Genomic DNA, 19,035 nt, shown 5'->3' on the forward strand with positions numbered 1-19,035 from the left:
AGCAGAGAAGGCTTTTCTGGCCCTGAGAATTCGCCAATGGTTAACATTAAACTTTTTCAACCATTTTACTTTACTAAAGGCTTTCAAACTTGGTATGACAGGGAAATTCGATGTGTTGAACATATACTCTTTTTTTTTTCATTATTTAAAATTAGGGATTTTGTACATAAAAAGTGTCTTCATTTTCCTGACATACCTGCACTATCATGCCTGGACTCTATATTCAAGTTTAATATGTTTAACAAGGGCTGGTATCAAAGATTTATCTAGCGATTAATCTAGGTATAATCCATCTGTATCCAATATTAAAGAGCAGTGGGAACATGATTTAGGGATTCCTCAATCAAATGAGGAGTGGAGCATGGCTCTTTCATATGTTCATTCCTCCTTGCTCAAGGCATGCCTTAATACAGTTTAAAGTGCTACACCGGCTGCATTTTTCTAAAGCTAGACTTGCAAGTATGTTTCCAAAAAAGTCCCATATGTGACAGGTGCAAACAGACCCCAGCCACCATCTATCACATGTTTTGGGCCTGCCCAGAAATTGAAAATTTTTGACACTATTTGTTCTTATTTCCCTGCCGTGCCCTCCTTGGTTGGTCTCATGCATGTTCGGAGGATCCTGACTTCCCTAGCTTCCTCTATCCTAGGACCGTGGACGTGCTTCGCATTGCGCCGCATGCCCGGGTTGCAAGCTGTCTTCACGTTGTGCTGAGGTTCAGTCACAACGGTCTGAGGTTTGAGTGTGGCTAAACTCTCGCACAGGTGTCCTGTCTCGTTTTGTCACCTATTGCTTGCATCGCGTGGTGTTTGACTCACGATGTATGCTGAGGCATTGTCTAGTGTGAGAACGCATGGCATTGCTTTGTTAGCGTTGCCGTGCATTCTCTTGTCTTATCTGTCGGTTGGCATGAGCACATGTTGCCTTTTGTCTTGGCGATATGCACTGTGCCATTTGAGTGTCTGTGTTTTTGTGAGAGCATGTGGCTTTGTTTTGTTTCTGTTTTGCCTTGTGTGTCTCTGTCTTGTATCATACCCTGCCTCCTTGTTTGCTTATTATTAGTTCATTAGTCACACCTGCCTTGTTTACATTATACCCCTGCACAGCATGTGGCATATTAAAGGTGTAAATAACAATTTATACTTACATAGTCTAGGGCATCTTGAACAATGAAACTATAGCAACAAAAATAGAACAAAGAGACAGTAAGAAGAGAGTTAGAACTGACCCTCCTTCCTACCAGAAAATCCTTGCATCCAAATTCGTAAATGGAGGACTCATCAGACTCATTCACTTCAGTGTGGTCCTATTCAGCTCCTGAGCCCTCTAGAGTACCATCATCTATCATTTTAGATCAGTGTTTCCCAAACTTTTTTTTAACCACGGCACACTTTTTATGACAAAAAAATTCTACGGCACACCACTATCCCACATAAGCTAACCATCATCAATATTTTTCCTTTTCAAGAACTTGTTCATGTTTTCTGTCCGTCTTAGTAGCGTGTTTAAATGTAATGTTTGAAATTCGGCTATGCAAAAAAAAAAAACAAGTCACTTGCTTTAAATGCTTGCTTTAGACTTTCTCATTGTCCGGGTCATAAAATTCCATCATAATCTATTATTAACCGTCATTTAAATTTTCAGATTTGAATTATAAGAAGACATTTAATAGCTTTTATATTCGTTCACATTTTCATTAATAATCATGAATTTAATGGACGAGTATATAGCAGATTATGCATTTATTATGAACAAAACACGTAAAAAATGTACTGAACAGAACTCAGTTGACAACTCAAACCTTCCACCTGGTCCGCATCGACTTAAACTCACATGAGCGTAATCAAACGCATCAAGGGAGACTGATGCTGAGGCAATTGTCATTAGAGTTTGCGTCTTTGCCTCAGACAAAAGACTCCTCGTGGCAGTTTTAATTTGGTTCTGGAGGCTGAACCCAGCATCAAGCGCCGCATTGCCCTCCACATGACAAGAGTTGCAGAAAGCTTCACAGAGGGGGCGATTTTACGAGTTTGCCACATAAAAAAGCGGGATGTGTGCACAATAAACATTGAAAACATGTATTTGAAAGAGATAGAAAAAAGCTTGCAGTTGATTTGTTAGCAGAAAGTAATAAAAGGACTTATGTTTAGGTCTAAGCGTTTTCTTGGTGAATTTAAATTGAGTTCAATAACTGGGGTCTCTGATATTCATAAACGATAAGGTAATATTTAATGAAAATAAATTATTAGACATTCAATATCCCTTCACAAATATGGACAGTTTTAAATATTTCTTGTTGCTCAGTACTCTCAAAGACATTATTGGTGAAGCAAAAACTTGTGCGTGAAAACACAAAACAAGGAGCTTTTAAAAAAGCAGTAACTAGCTTCAAGCCTAAGCGACCATCTCTGTAGACAGGTCAGGTGATCTCTTAGTGTTTTTTTTTTTTTTTAAGGAACACAATTAGATACAGTATATACAGATATACTGTTCAAAATGAATATGCTGATGTGTGAAGGAAATGCTGATCATCTGAAGCACAACAGGGAGAAGAAAATAATCCACTCGCTGTTCAAGTTTGCCATTTCAAGAATATGAAGCGATTAGTTGGGCTTGCAGAGTACAAGAGATGAAATCACAACCCTGAAGAGAAAAATTGAGATGAAATGGCGAAGTGCTCCAGTGAAATTGCTTGGGATGTTGCATGCATAAGGGATGGAGCATTATGCATCATCTGCCAATAAGTTTAGCATGAATTCATACCAGCTTTTATACCAGATTGTCACTCCATGGAAGAGTTCCCATAGTGTCAGCATCTGACGCAGCGTCAAAGTAACAGACAGGTTTTAGTACAGTAACAATTGATTAACAGTCCTACTGTATTTGTAGTAAAACCATAGTAACTACAAAATGTATCATTGGTTTACTACAGTAACCTTAGTTCAGCTATCGTATTTGTAGTAAAACAATAGTTATTACAAAATTTACAGTGGTTTTACAAAAACATATTTTAACCATAATATTTGTGTTAAAAAATTTGTAAGAATAAAGAAAAAACAAAGCCATATTAAAAACAAAACATTTACTCACCTTTTGCGCTTCCTGCTGCCTCCTCCAAATGACGCGTGACCTTACCAACGAGCTTACTTCATCCCTCTTATGAGCACGTCACAGAGATGTACAGAAGTGAAAATTTGTAGTTAAAAAGTTACGTTTTGTTTCTAAAAATAATCAATCGTTTGAGTTCAGAAGAACTTTATTTGTCAACTGGAGTCATGTGGATTATTTTGATGCACCCTAAATATGCATTTGTACATTCACTTGCATTGTTTAAAGGAGGAAGCCTGAAATGAAATTCTAGTAATCTTAAATTTAGTTTTGAGTAATTTGTCTCACTATTTGTCTGTTACTGAGTGAAATACAAAAGGCAGTCAATGGGTCATGAAACACAAAAACGTCTCGGGTTACGTAGTGTAACCCTTGTTCCCTGCTGCAGAGGGACCCCTCTAGCCAAGGCTTTAGAGGAGGCAACCCCTATGGTGGAGTGAGCCCTGATACCTACTGGCGAAGCTTGACCGCGCACCTCGTATGCCAGGGCAATAACATCCCTCACACAATGCGACATAGTCTGCTTGGAGGTGGCCGCCCCGGTTGCAGCTCCCATGGCAAACGAATAGTTGCCCTGACTTATGCCACTGGCTAGTGTGGTGGACATAAGTCTAAAGGGCACTGGACACAGTCTGTGAAGTCCTTGCTGCTCCAGCGTTGCAAACGGCAGGGAGCAGAAGGCTTAGAGAGTGACCTGATGTAGGGTCGCGAAAGGCACCTTGGTAGTCAGGATGAGGGTGCAAAATTGCTTTGGTCATTCCTGGGACAAACTCTATACAGGCTGGCAAAACAGACAGAGCCTGTAGGTCCCCAATTCTCTCTAGAGATAATCGCCATAAGAAAAACCATCTTGAGAGTCAGAAGTCTGTCAGACGCTGACTCTAGAGGTTCAAAGGAGGTCTCAACCAGACCCTCAAGGACTATTGCCAAGTCCTATGAAGAGGTCATGGTCCTAACAGGAGGCCACAGTCCCATGGCTCCATGAATGAAGCGAGTGAGTAGAGGGTGCCTCTGAAGGGCACTCCATCAAGGTGTGGCAAGCCGAAGTGGCAGCCACATAGACCCTGAGAGTGGCGGGGCATAAGCCTGCTGACGGTTCCTTCCTGCAGAGAGTCCAGAACTGAAGCGATCTGGCAGTTAACTGGTTCTGCAATATGAACTTTTAATAAAGGGAAACACATACAGGTGCATTCTGGGCCATGTATGCGCCACCGTGTTCAGCCCCGGGGGGGCTGGGTGACTCGGGGAGAAGTAGAGGAGACATTGCGCTGTTCATAGAGGCGAAGAGGTCCTCTGCCCTGAAAAATCTACCCAGATTTGTTCCAAGTGGAGGGAGCCCTAACCATTACGGAATACAGCTTAAACAACAAAATGATTGTCTCACTAATACATCAAACAGGTAGCTATTACAAGTCCGAAGACAAACGAGAGATAATCAAGCCCCCTTCCTCTTGTCACTTCCAGGTTTTATAGAGAGAAGGAGAGTCCGAATTGGTTCCTTGAGGGGGGTGTTGTCACGTAGACTAATGAAGATTGACAAGATGAATAACCAATCACTGAACCTAAGAATCATGACAGTAAAGATGAATGAGAGAAAATAAAACACAATCAAAATACGCTGCAGCACGTAACACATGCATATTGTTTGTCTTACAGATTTTGAAATCAGTGAGCATTTTAACATTCACAAATTGGCCCCCATTCACTTCCATTGTAAGTGCCTCACTGTCACCTTGATTTTTGCATTTTTTTTAAAGAAAAGGAGGGATGAGTCAAAATACATTTGTGTGTTATTCAATATTATGCCACAAATGCTGTCGATATAGCTTAACTTGTATTGAACATGGAATGTAGTTTTTTCTGGAAGAGAAAGACTGTAAAAGTTAAATGTCTGCTTAAAGTTACTTTTTTCAACTTTTTGGAGAACACTAGAATATAGATGGCCACAAAGTTAATAGACATTGACTAGAAATTATTATTTTTTTTTACATTTTTATTTCATGGGTTCTTTAAAACCTATAAAGTTTGATTCTTGTAACAAACCCATATTTCAATTTCAAAAGTTTTTTGAAAACTGACTCACTGTTAAAGGTTGAAAGATCACAGATATTATTCTTCATAGTGTTCATTGGTATGACTTTGGTTTCTGACGATATCTCTATATACTGTAATATAAAGGCATTTGCTGTGGGTGGGGGTAGTTATTAGCATGCATTCAATAGCCGGCAAAGTGTTTGATGACTCAGATTTACTGTTTTATCTTCTCCATGGGAATTTCCTTTGTGCATCCAGACCTGCTAACCTCAGTACAGTGACAGGAAGCATGTTCACAGCTTACCTACAACTTGCAAGATACAAAAATGCACAAAAGCAAACTCTCACACAAGGCTTCGTTTTACAGGAAATTGGCTGAATACAAATGCACAGAAACAAGGTTAAATGCCTCACATCCATGAACATATACATCAAGTCTCAACAAGTGTAAGTGTCAACATCTCACATCAACAATTTATCATGGATGATGGGCATACAGAAAGGTAATCAGAATTTTCATTAACTAGATTGACTTTACTTCATGTTTTATTTAAGAAATGACATATTTTAATAGATTAAAGAGAGACCAGTCCTGAAATATAAACAATGCGCCTTAGTATGTGCCCAGTAGATAAAATGTAAAAGTTGTTAAAGCAATTTTGAGGTTAAATACAAAAAATGTTTTACACGGTAGTGGAACATGTGGTGTAGGACTCTTTTCATTTCACAAAAATAGCAGCTGAGATCTGTTGACAGTAGTGGGATTGCGGTGGGATGTTTCAGGGGCACATGGTTAATCAGCATGTTGCGACCTTCTGTTTGTACTGATATTTGAAAACACTGCAATCTGCAAGCTGTGAGGTTTAGTAATTGGCTCTTCAAACAATTTTCACTGTGAAATTTTTTTGCATTCAAAATAATAGAAGCCTTAATAAAGTGCCATGCCTTCTTGACAAATATTTAGATAACACTTAGGATAAAAATAATGTTTATATGTTAACACAATCGTTAACATGAACTGACGATGAACATACTTTTACAACAATGCTTAGCAACTTTGGCTAGTGTCAGTGTTTATATGAACAGTTAGCATAATTTATTTTATTTGTTTTATCTACAGTATTTTTGTTCTTGTTTTTACATGTGTACTTTGATTACGTTAATTGTTACATTGTTTTATGCTGCCATTTTGGCTAGGTCTCTTTCAGAAAAGGGATTTCAATCTCAAGAGAATAACTTCGTAAAATAAAGGTATAAATATATATTTTTTAATTATTCAAAAAAGTAACACACTAACAATTACTTATTAATCTTATTAATATTGTAATCAGATTACTTTACAAATGACTTCATAGGAAAATTAGTGAGATTATTAATTACTTTACTTACTTTCTAAATCACTATTCACACAAAAGTTTTTGTTTTTCCACTCAACGATTTCAAAATAACGTCTATATTTTCTTCTTGTTCATTATTGGGCATATTCACATAATCCATTTTTTTTTTATTGATAATTCTATTTTCTTTTTCAGAAATATGTTTTACCCAAGTAATTAACTTAATTGAAAGTCATTAAATATAATCTGATTACAAGAATTAAGAAATGTATGTACCTAAAGTACCTAAAAGTACTTAGATTACAGTTACTAATTACTTTTCAATCAGATTACAACAAACTCTTAACATTAAAAGTTTTTTACGTTAACATTAGTTACTGCAATATGAACTAACAATGAACAGTAACATATTTCTAAATTAACATTAGACAAGATTAAGAAATATGGTAAAGCAATTTTGTTCATTGTTGGTTCTTGATACCTTATGTATTAATTAATGTTAATAGAAATGTATTGTAAAGCATTACCAGCATTTATTATCAGAGTTACAGTACAAAAACTTAAGTAACAATGTAAGTCTTATGCACTCCATCAATTTGCCATAATAACGATATTGCATCCTGTTGAGAGTGCATCTGCCATACACTCAACACTAACCATAAAGCACTCAAATATCTCATGATTAAATGGAAATGTAAGTCTACATGCCACACTTTGTTACTATGAATGATCAATATAAAAAGTAATCAGCATGTATCTCATGACTCTCACTTTCCATAAGTTGATAAGGTTCCCACTGATAGATATGTTAATGAATGCATCATAACTTGACACCATCTTATTGTTGCATGTTTTTACCTCTCAATGTCACAGTTTTGCAGTTTCCCTTGTGGTTTCATTAAGCAGTATCATCAACTGTATTAAAACATTCCATATAAACTTGCTATTGTTTTTATTTATCTCTCTAAATAACATTTACTATTTGTTACAGAATGGATACAACACTGAACTATGATTACGGACTCGATGGCCCATGCATTACTGAAGATTCGCACCTATACTCAGATTTAAAGGCTGTCATTTTCTTTATGGTCTTTGCGCTGGGCCTCATTGGAAATATCACTATCATATGGGTCCTCCTGAAAGTCATGCATCTGAAAAACATGACCAATGTCTGCCTTCTGAATCTGGCTCTATCAGACCTATTAATGGTCCTTTCTCTGCCTTTCTGGGCTCTCTATGCCCAGGGTCACTACTTTAGAGCCAATGCAGTATGTCGTGCTATGGCAGGTGGATACCAAGTGGGATTTTACAGTGGCATCCTGTTTGTGACCTTGATGAGTGTGGATCGCTATCTGGTTATCGTACACGCCGTGGCGGTGCTGGGTGCAAAGATGCTGCGTTATGGAGTTGTGGTGAGTGTCATTATATGGGTGGTTTCGATCTGTGCTGCCCTCCCCGAGGCAGTATTTGCAGCAATGGTCACGGAGGATAACATTACCAACTGCCAGAGAGTTTATCCTGAAGGCACTGCCCGGATGTGGAAGCTTTTCCGTAACTTTGGTGAAAATACAGTTGGGCTTTTCATTTCTTTGCCGATTATAGCCTACTGCTACTTTAGGGTCCTCTTGGTTGTGCAGAAGACCAAAAACTCAAAAAAGGATCGGGCTATAAAACTCATCTTTGCCATTGTTGCCGTGTTTGTGGTATTCTGGGTGCCCTATAATGTGGTGGTGTTTCTGAAAACATTGCAGGAGTTTAATATTCTAAGTAGCTGTGAGGCTTCACATCACATCAACATGGCCATGGGCTTGACTGAGAAAATCGCACTGATGCACTGCTGTGTAAATCCATTGATTTATGCTTTTGTTGGAGAGAAGTTCCGGAAAAGCCTAACAAACGCGTTTTCAAGATATCTTTCATGTATTAAGGTCTACCAAGCTACATCAATTCATTCAAAAGTTTCAGACAATGAAACCTCCAACACAGCTTTTTAAGGAATGGATATATTGATTTTTTTAAATGATCCACCAAAGCAAAATAGCACAACAGTCGGGTCATTTTTTCCATAGGCAAAATTATCTTAACAATAACTTATGGATCTTTAAAGACAATTAAGGTTGTTAATCGATGACATATGAAACTAAATTGATGCATTAAATTACTTTAATTTGACCATTTAAACATACTTTCCATATTTGTTGATGTATATACCAGCTTCACACTTCTTTTCCTCAGTATGTTAAAGCCATAATCACCCAACCATGAAAAAAACATTCAGCACAGGATCTGTGCAACATAGACAATAACCACATGTGTCAGCAACAAAGACAACCCTTAACCACACACTTCAAAGGAACAACCACAAAGACATGCTATGGTCTTAATAAAGTATCCAACATGGTTTTCTGCTGTTGTAGCCCATCCGCCTCAAGGTTCGACATGTGCATTCTCAGATGCTGTTCTGCTCACTACAATTTTACAGACGGGTTATCTGAGTCACCATAGCCTTTCTGTCAGCTCGAACCAGTCTGGCCATTCTCAATTGTCCTCTCTCGTCATCAACAAGAACTGCCCTTCACTGGATGTTTCTTGTTTTTGGCACTGTTCTGAGTAAACTCTAGACACGGTTGTGTGTGAAAATCCCAGGAGATCAGCAGTTACAGAAATACTCAAACCAGCCCATCTGGAACCAAAAATCATGCCATGTTTGAAGCCACTGAGATCACATTTTTTCCCCCATTCTGATGGTTGATGTGAACATTAACTGAATCTCCTGACCCGTATCTGTGTGATTTTATGCACTGCTTCCAAAGGACTGTCTGATTAGATAATCACATGAATAAGTACATGTACAGGTGTTCCTACTAAAGTGTTCATTGTGAAGGAAGGATGTGTCAATAATAAGTGTACTTTAGTAAAGAATGCAAATTGAATGCAGCTATGATTGTTCTTATGTCTTTCCTTATTACATTCATAATGTCTGTCACTACTTATTTCAAACACGGAAATGTGAATACAGTATATCAAGAAATTAATCAACATGTAAATAAACAATTAAACCACAAACTTCTGTTTCTAAATTATGTTGTAATGCTACATTTTACCACACAAGCCCTCCCTAAAACAAAAGGCATAATACTATAGTCACATATTCAGTTAACACTAATAACTAATCAGTCGTCATGGTTGATTTTAAAAATAAAACATTTTTTTAATATATTTATTAAAAACAGATAACTGACTCTGCATATAGCCTCCTAGTGTAACTAATAATGTTGAAAAAGCTTGTGTTAAAAAAATTTTTGGGAGCAAAATATTCAAATGCGTCACTTTACCCTAACCTTTGACTTTGTCTTTAAAGGTATAACAGAAAGCCACAAGTTTCTGAAGCACTAAAGAGTGATACATTGCAGAGAGACTGATTTCCTGTGTACGTTGTCTCTGATGCAAACACGGTACATTAAGAGTGCTGACATGATGTTACTTCAAGGAAGTAAAAGAATAAATATCTAAATATCTTCATAATAAATGTATCAAATATATCTATCAAAATAATCATTTTGTTTTAGTTTCCTCCAGTATCCGATGCAACTCGTGATGTATCCATAATGCAAGACACACAAGTCCATTCATTGATTTCTTTGATTGGACGATTGTAATTACATACAACCACTTCCTCATAATGAGGTACATGGGATTTTATCTCCATGCAAATTGTGTGGTTACGACCACATTCAGTGACAACAATGCAACGTCCTGAGGGAAATGTAAAGAGTATTTATGCAAAATACATCAAAATCCTACACAACCCTGCTACAATGGTACACTAAACTTCACCAAGACAATTTATGTAAATTAGTCAAGCAGGTAAGTCAGTTACTAAAATAATGCTTGTTGACAGTTAAAACTGTTGACAGTTTCTAGAGTTATTTAGAGTTCTTGCACAAACTAAAATAATGTCAGAGAACTGAAAGAGTGTCTAGAACATCTCCAGAGGGATGTTTTAGTATCTAAAACAATGCTTGTGCATACTCATTTCCTTTCCTTTCATCCTACTGTAGCACCATCATCTTTGCATGCTAGGACAAGATGCAAGAAAGAGAAGTGAGGACAGTGTAACTTAAAAATATCGTCTTTGCCAGCTGCATTACCTTGCTGTACTTAAGAGATCTGCAGTTCCAGTGTATTGTTAGGACATTATTTAAAACTGTCAGATGTAAAGAGGGAGAAGAACGTATAGAGGATTGTGCTGCAAAAAAACTGTTGAACTCATGGAAGTCAAGCAAACACCTACAAAATAGCTACGGTTAACCATCACCTCAATCTGCACCATCGTTTAATTGTAACTAATTCAAATGTCAGATATGAAATCAAGTAATGACACAGTACTTGGAGAATACTAGAGGCTAATAAAAAAAAGTCTGTTTAGTGTATGCACCTTTTTGTGGTTGGGTGTGTGCAAAGTGTGAAAAGCTAACACCATTGCTCAGCTGTTCTGACAACCCATGTAATGTTGGATATGTTTTTAAGATGTTTAGTTCCAGAATATATTGTACAAATCATTATAGCACTACATTTATATCGCAATACTGCACCAATACGCTTTCCTTTCAGATAAAAAGAACATTGGTTTACTCAATTAATTTCCACGATACTTTTCAAAGCATGATGGGAGCCAATCATGTCATTGCTATTGAGTTAATCCCCTTTCAAACTAGATCTGCAGCTGCAAAGACCATACCTACATTTACCCAAAGGAAGTGTCAAACCAATGCCCCAAAAAGCTGTCTAGATTAGATCTAATTTAGCTTGGCTGATCACAAACAATTTTATCTCTTCTCATCGCAACCTCCTATCCTGGTATGGGTGGTCAGAGGGCAACTCCATTTATCACACTTGTGTGAGTATTCCTGATATACTAATTGATTTTACGTTTTCTTTAAATACTACTCAAATATATACTAAATGAGTTAATTGATAAAAATTGGAATGAATATTCTAGGAGAGCACAGTAACCCCTATTTTTATGGCAAAAACCTGAGGAGTATGGTTTCACACTTCCCATAGCGACACTTGGTCTCTTAAATTGGTAAATCAGCTGTTGGAAACATTAAGTGTTGCAAAATAAACCTGAATGTCATATGTGGTTTGCCAGTACAAGAAGCCATATTTTTGTTGTAGGTTAAAGATGTAACAGTGCTTTAAAGTTACTACAGAAAGAAAAGAAACAGAAAGTGATTCATCTTATTCTGATGAAGATGATGATAATAATTATTATCATTAGTAGGTTAGTAACATTTCAATTGAAATTGAAATATAATAGAACATCATAATATTTTTCAACCAGAATAAGTGTTAATAAGTCTTAATCTGTGTTGATATGTATGCATGGAAAGTTCAAATAAAAACAAAACAAGACTTTTACTATACTATAAATGACAAAAGTACACTTTTAGGTCCCACTATATATTAGGTTTCTTTAACTATGTTACTATGTAACTACTATGTACTAACATTACATACAATACAATGTACTTATTGTGTAACTACATAGAGTGCATTTTACGTTACAGCCTTATTCCAAAATGGATCAAATTCATTATTTTCCTCAACATTTTACAAATAATACCCCATAATGACAATGTGAAATAAGTTTGTTTGAAATCTTTGCAAATGTATAAAAAATATAAAAGGGAGGGGACAAGGGGAGGGAAACAGAAATAATTAAACTTGGGGGGTACTTCCTGTAACAGTGTAGTACCCCCCCAAAAAAACACTGTAAAATTTAAAAGAGAGGGAAAAGGCCAACGCAGAGCGACAGTGAGAGAGAGAGAGAGAGAGAGGAGAGAGAGATGAAAAAAACAAAAAAACTCTTACTCGCCAGTTCTCCGATATGCCGTAGCTAGTTCCTAGGCCACTCCTCCACCCTCTAACGGACGACAGCCGCGCCTCTCCGGGCAGATCGGAGGCAGACCTCCAGCCCCTGGCGGACGGAACGCCTATCGCCGCTCGCGGTCGGTGGCCGTCGTCCTCTTCCAGGCGGCTGGGCTCCTCGTCCCCCGGCAGATGGCCGCGGCTGCTCCGTTGGGGTGGATGGTAGTGGCGAGAACTCTACTACGGTGTATCCCTCCTCCTTCCCGGATTTCGGCACCAGTGTAAAGAAGTCAGTGGAAAGGAGGAGGCGAGAACCGGCTTGACAATATAAATAATAGTTTGATAAATTATAAACTTAAACAAACACACACATGACGGACATGTCCGTAAACTATCTCTCTCTCCTGCACAATCCTCCGCAGTCGACCTTTATTCCTCTCGAAGGCTTGTTTAGCCTGATAAGGGACCAGGTGTGTATGATCACGACCCGGCCCCGCCCTACGCCCTGTCACAACAACTTTTTTCTGAACACTGATAAAATTCCTTGTACCCTAAAGCCACTTGTGTAAAGCCAATCTATCAGGTTGGAACTGGCTTTTTATTTGTCAGCTTTTGCTATTTTTGTGAGCAATCAGATGGTGCATGAACACTACTCTTCTTCTGTAGAATTTGAGCATTATGCTAATACTAATACATTAATTCAGATTTTTCTACAAATCACTAATGCTCGATCAGCCACACGTAATGATATTAATGTCTTCCTAATGCTTTAAAGATGGTCTATTAGCAGCATTATTATTAAACTTTGTTTTGTCTTCCACACAGTTCTAACACCTCTGGTTCGATTATGAATTCTTCTGATTTCCTATTGAGGTAAGACCAAATATCATTCCATAAAATATTTCTATTAGGTAAAGCAGAGCATTAAAGGAAAACACTAATTCAGTCTTCAAGTAATCGGCTAAAATAGTCCCAGTAAAACTCACACCATTGGCCGCTCAAACAAACAGCAACGTTTCGATAGTGGCACAGTACAACAGTGTTTATACTTTTAGAGAATCTACATAGGAATGGCTTGCTTATAGTTATAATTTCTGGACACCATGACTGATGGCCATTACTGCAATACACCTGACCAGAGTGTTTTTCTTGATAGTACAGACGTATAGTTCCTACTTTCAACTACAGTATGTTCATTAAAGATGTATACAGTCTGCACTAATTAATACATTTCTTTGATCTTCTTGTTGTTGTCATGAACAGGACCACTGTACTTCCTTCAAGCACAGGGATGGTAACCATCAGTACCCTACACCTGACTCCTACATCACCCAGGTTAGGTCACATCATATGTTCATATGATCAAAGTACATTAAAATCATCTTTGTTAGTCAATATTTAAAGTGTCGCTTTGCTTTTTTCTTTATATTCTTCTCAAAAGTGTGAATAGGACATTAGATGATGAAATACATGCTGTTACACCATATGACTATGGTGATTACTTTGAAAGTATGGATCCATCTGCATTCTCTCCCTGTGCTTTTGGAGATCATGCATCAAGCATCCTCCCCATCTTATACGCCCTGTTTTTCATGGTGGGTTTTCTGGGTAACATGCTGGTGGTCTGGGTGCTCTTGATGGGTGTGAAGATGAGAAGTATGACAGACGTCTGTCTCCTGAACCTGGCTTTAGCTGACCTGCTGCTGGTCTCCTCCCTCCCCTTCCTGGCACACTATGCCACACACCAGTGGATCTTTGGAGGGTTCATGTGCACTATTGTCCTCAGCGCCTACCACATTGGATTCTACAGTGGGATTTTCTTCATTGTACTCATGAGTGTTGATAGATACTTAGCTGTAGTTCATGCTGTGTTTGCTTTGAGAGTAAGAACCAGAACATATGGGATCTTAGCCAGTGTGGTCATCTGGATCTTTGCTGTTTTATCATCCTTTCCGGAGCTGATGTACCTGAAAATCAGTTATTACAATAAAACAGAAACACTCTGTACAGCTTATCCCACAGATGATACAAATTCTAACCATTCTTCAAAGACTTTTGGTATCTTTAAGATGAACATTTTAGGCTTAATTCTCCCACTCATTGTAACTGGATTTAGTTACTCAATGATTCTGAACAGACTCCACACAGCTCGTTCTTCCAGAAAGCATGCTGTGCGCCTTGTCATCATGGTGATGGTTGTCTTCTTCATCTGTTGGGCTCCGTACAATGTTGCAGCTTTTGTGAAAGCTTTAGAGCTTAAAAATCTCATTGGACACTCATGTGAAAACAGCAAAAGAATCACTCTTAGTCTGCAGTTTACAGAGGCTGTGGCTTACTTACACAGTTGTCTGAATCCCATTCTCTATGTGTTTGTGGGAGAGAAGTTTAGAAGGCATCTATTCAGACTTCTGTACAAGACACCCTGCAGCAGACTACGGTTCATGAAGAGTTACTTTACACAGGCCACAGGTTCTGTTTATTCACAGACCACAAGTCTGGAGGAAAAAGCTTCAACGGCAGTGTGAATGGAAAATAATCAGGGTAGGGAGTACAGACAAATAACCATCAAGTAAGGATTGATTTGCATGGTGCAGCACAGTGTACTTTAGCAATTATTTATGGCCTGGTCTCTGCTCTAATGAAATCACAACATGTGATCAGCAATGTGATCACATGTGCCCCATTTCTAATATACGTAAATCTACAGTTACAATTTTGCTTGGTTAATTAAAGGAGCACCTAGTAAAATGCATACATATGTTGCACCAGCATGTTCAAACTTTTACTATTTCTTTCTGCTAAAAATTTTAAGAATGAAAAAATGTTTTACAAAAAAAGTAACAGAGAACCTTTCCAAAAATTTTATGTGGGCAGGTTTTGAACATGGGAATGCTCGCAATAAAACAACCAGAACACAACAACAAAACACATAAAATTCTGTTATTTGTGAAAGTTTATATACATTTTTAATTTGGCCATTTATTTTATATAGATTTTTGTTAGATTTTTATATATTAATATGTGTGTGTGTGTGTGTGTGTGTGTGTGATTCATATTATATTACTACCACAAAACAGCTTAAACATTATTGTTGCATGCTTTTTTCACAAGGTTTGGAAGTTGTTTTTGCTGTCTATAAAATATTGACTTTTATCTATTTTATTTTAACTTAACTTTTACTTAATACTTAACTTAAGTATTTGCTTGCTAAAATTATGACTAAATAAAAAATAAAATTATGAATTAAATAAATTAATTACATAAACATATATAAGTGTGTGACTTACATTGTAGAGTGATAATTGTTGGAAGTAAAACTATTGCACGTGCAGCTTTTCAGCCATTCATACAAGCTCAATGCGTTCCCTTAAACTGTCTCTACTCATATATGTAGTCTGAAAGTCTGATTCATTCTAGTTAATTGGTTCTTTCGGACAGTTCATGTTAGCCAAATGATTCATTAATTAGAGTCTCTGTGTAGAATTTTAATTCTTACTTTTAAAACAAAATACTTTTATCACCCTGATTAAATATTTTAGGACAGAGCATAATTAATACAAATATATTAACTATGAAAAATTCCAATGATTTTATTAATTTCCATTACTTTTCCAGGCCTGGAAATCACAATTCTTTAATTCCCTGATATTTCCAGGTTTTCCATGACTATGACTTCACAGTTAGGAGGAAAGATGTGATAAGCGATAAACTTGGATAATGCAACAGCGATATGCGATAAATCTATAATTAATGGGTCAAGATCAAATATGATCTTTTTTAAGCACATTTACCTCAGGAAATGATATCCAAGGGACACGAAGTGACATCTATAAAATATATTATCTAGCATTAAAAGGAAATTTAAACAAAGTGTTGGGTAAATTAACAATTTGCATAAGCAAAATTTATTTAAAGTCACCTTTAGAATATCCAAAGGCAAACATGGCCAGTAAGAACAGCAGTAGGATAGAACAAGGGGGAAAAAAGATTTTAACCCCTTTAACTTTTCTAAATTGTACTTGCCTTCATGAAATTTTAACAATGTTCTTGCATTTTTTATCAGTGGCATTTGTAATAATAAAGGCCATAACCACAGGTCAGACCATGAATGGCTCCACAATATTGTGGTTAGGCTAATGTAGATAGTCTACTAAAAAATAAACTATAGGCTAGTATTTGATATGAAAAACTAATGGCCTAAACATTTATAAACCTTTAACTACAACTTATAATACAAAAGGTGATACTGGGTGGATTAAGCTCAGTCACCATTCTATTTCAATGCATATTTATACACAAATGGAAAAATACATTATACATTTTTTCATTCATGGAAGAAAAAAGTACTACAGGTTTGGATCAAAATAAAGTTAAGTGAATGACAGAACAATTATTAATAATAAAAATGAAGTCTTAAAGACACACCCTAATCATTTTAATATGCATCTATACCAGACACCATTTAGTGTTACTGCGTTCAATACATTTTAGTTTGGATGTTGATGTGCATTTTATAAACCTGGTAGTTGATGTTAATGCATTTCACACAGTTGTCACTTTACTTCTATTAGGAAGACTTGCAGACTTGAGTGAGATTTAAGATGACATTTATGAATATAAAACAGAAAAGTAATGTCTCTCTTTGGCATAGGCCCCGTCTGGCGGGCCAAAGATGTTGTACTCGGAACCGTCATATCCTGCCGGAGATAGCAGGCAGGGGCGAGGAGCCTACCCCCGTGCAGGACGGGACTCAACTGGTGGTGGGGTGGTGGAGGTTGCCGTGTTAGCACACTGAAAAAGCAATGTGATAGATTGTGTGCAGACTTAAAAAGCAACAGCTTACGTGTGATTGGCTGGGAATTACCCAGCTAATGGTGCAATGATGTACAGCTGCTTGTCTTCCCGCTGGAACTACGCTGTGCTTACATTTCTGTGCTGTTAATGTCAGGGCGGTCTAGCAGTTTGAGAGGTTCAAATTCCTCCATATAGAGCTTAAAACTAGAACGTTCTCTTTAGAATTAAAATGGGTCACATAAGTTTTATGGTCTCAGGTCTCTGCTGGCCAACGCGATATCATGTAAAGCCTGACTGAATCACGCAAGTTTCGCTCTACACTGTCTCAGAGCTCTGTTGATCTTATCTCTGGAGCATGCTAATGTGCGTTGCGGCGGTTTGTGTGAAAGCATGCTTTATTCGCTCTGCACAGATCCGCGTGCCATACAGTATGTGAGAAGAATATTTACTGCTTATGAAGTGCTGAACACAAGATTAATACAATAAAATTTGCTTAAGCTACGGTTACCCACCTATGTGGCTAGTAAGAGTGACTAGCCACATCTGATTTCTACCCGCATTTGGCGGATGTTAATGTCCAACCCTGCTTACAACAAAATATTTTTTTGATCACAAATGCCTTATTTAATTGAAAAAATATTATTTTTAAATCGATCCCGATGTTCTTCTCTAATGTGCAAAACACATGATCGTGTTTTCATACGCGCCTTCACAAGAATGTTGACAGGAAGAATATGGAGGATGCAGCAACAGGGACCCCTTTAGATAAAGAGCCAATCACCTTTTAGATACAGACATCACCTGTCAATCAACTCTAGAACGTGCATGCGCATTAGTTGTTTGCATTAGTACAAGCAGGGAAATTTTTGTTTCTTAATCTAATAGAATCATAATTTATGAGTCTAGTACTGTCAGATTTTATTGCTGATTTGAAATATGTTCTTTGATCGTAACCTTGACCAACTGTTTTTGAGATTTCGGTGTTCCCCCGTTCAAGTAGATAGGAGCTGCACTGGCAAGACTGAAAATAGCTTCCTGAGAGCATTCCCAAGATGGCCGACAGTGGACTGACTTGCTAGAAGGACTTTGTTACAGTCCAGCAAGAGCACATGCACTGTTTAATAGCAGCAGCTTATGCTCGTTTTACACATGATGTGTGTGCAATACATATTTTTTCAGTGCCCATGTTAACAGGTTAGAGCATTCAGGCCACTCGCGGGTGCAGCAGTGCAGCGATAGTTTCCGCTATGAGTCTACTTTTGCTGTGCTGCATGTTCTGAATTAAAATGATAGCTCATTGTTCATGGTCAAAATGGACAAGTATTGACACGATAGAAATGTAGCAATTTCACTATAAATCTCAAGCACATCATAGGCTTTGCTGCATCCCTTATTTCCACCCATGTTTTTCATAGGTGGTAGCACTTCCCATCTTTCTTCCGCCTCATCCAGCCACCTTTGGTTCTCTGATGGATTTAGGAGGCAATTGTGCAGGATGCATGCTGCAGTGACCACAGAGTAAGCATTTGGCTACACATTCATCCTTGTATGGAGTACTCTCCGTCTGGATGATAGAATGCCAAAGGCACACCCCACAACTATCCCCAATGGTGAACTATTAAGCCATTGTTGCATTTGTGGTATACAGAAGCTGCGGTTCAGTTGCGCACTGCAAATGCATCTTATGTGAACGCACAATCAAGTGCGCACTGCTTCTACTATGCCTACACACCGCATCTGCACTGCATACGTACTGCATAGGCATCATGTGTAAACACTTAAACAAAAGATGGTGATTCTGTTAACGGCAGCTAACAAACATTGCCGGATGATAATACATCTATGGTGCCTGGTGCGTAATCTCTTTGCGCAAAAACAGCAAAT

At 37.6% G+C, this 19,035-nt stretch overlaps 2 protein-coding genes across 2 annotated transcripts; both read left to right on the forward strand.

Annotated features, from left to right (window-relative positions):
* Positions 1-5,526: 5,526 nt before the first annotated feature.
* si:cabz01093077.1 (C-C chemokine receptor type 4) lies at positions 5,527-8,477 on the forward strand. Its single transcript, XM_052143783.1, has 2 exons — positions 5,527-5,646; positions 7,472-8,477. Exons 1-2 carry the CDS (start codon positions 5,549-5,551, stop codon positions 8,475-8,477), a joined length of 1,104 nt encoding a protein of 367 aa, XP_051999743.1. The 5' UTR covers positions 5,527-5,548.
* A 2,854-nt stretch (positions 8,478-11,331) lies between these two features.
* On the forward strand, positions 11,332-15,257 carry LOC127655801 (C-C chemokine receptor type 5-like). The gene is made up of 4 exons (XM_052143780.1): positions 11,332-11,383; positions 13,183-13,230; positions 13,621-13,692; positions 13,799-15,257. Exons 1-4 carry the CDS (start codon positions 11,346-11,348, stop codon positions 14,880-14,882), a joined length of 1,242 nt encoding a protein of 413 aa, XP_051999740.1. The 5' UTR covers positions 11,332-11,345; the 3' UTR covers positions 14,883-15,257.
* Positions 15,258-19,035: the final 3,778 nt, after the last annotated feature.

The sequence above is a fragment of the Xyrauchen texanus genome, chromosome 15 (assembly GCF_025860055.1).
Source record: "Xyrauchen texanus isolate HMW12.3.18 chromosome 15, RBS_HiC_50CHRs, whole genome shotgun sequence".
NCBI classification, from domain to species: Eukaryota; Metazoa; Chordata; class Actinopteri; order Cypriniformes; family Catostomidae; genus Xyrauchen; species Xyrauchen texanus.

Coding starts and splice junctions, on each gene's coding strand:
- si:cabz01093077.1 (XM_052143783.1), top strand. CDS start 5,549: ATGCCTCACATCCATGAACATATACATCAAGTCTCAACAAGTGTAAGT. Junction 5,647..7,471: donor GATGATGGGCATACAGAAAG/GTAATCAGAATT, acceptor TATTTGTTACAG/AATGGATACAACACTGAACT.
- LOC127655801 (XM_052143780.1), top strand. CDS start 11,346: ATGGGTGGTCAGAGGGCAACTCCATTTATCACACTTGT. Junction 13,231..13,620: donor TCTTCTGATTTCCTATTGAG/GTAAGACCAAAT, acceptor TGTCATGAACAG/GACCACTGTACTTCCTTCAA. Junction 13,693..13,798: donor CTGACTCCTACATCACCCAG/GTTAGGTCACAT, acceptor TCTTCTCAAAAG/TGTGAATAGGACATTAGATG.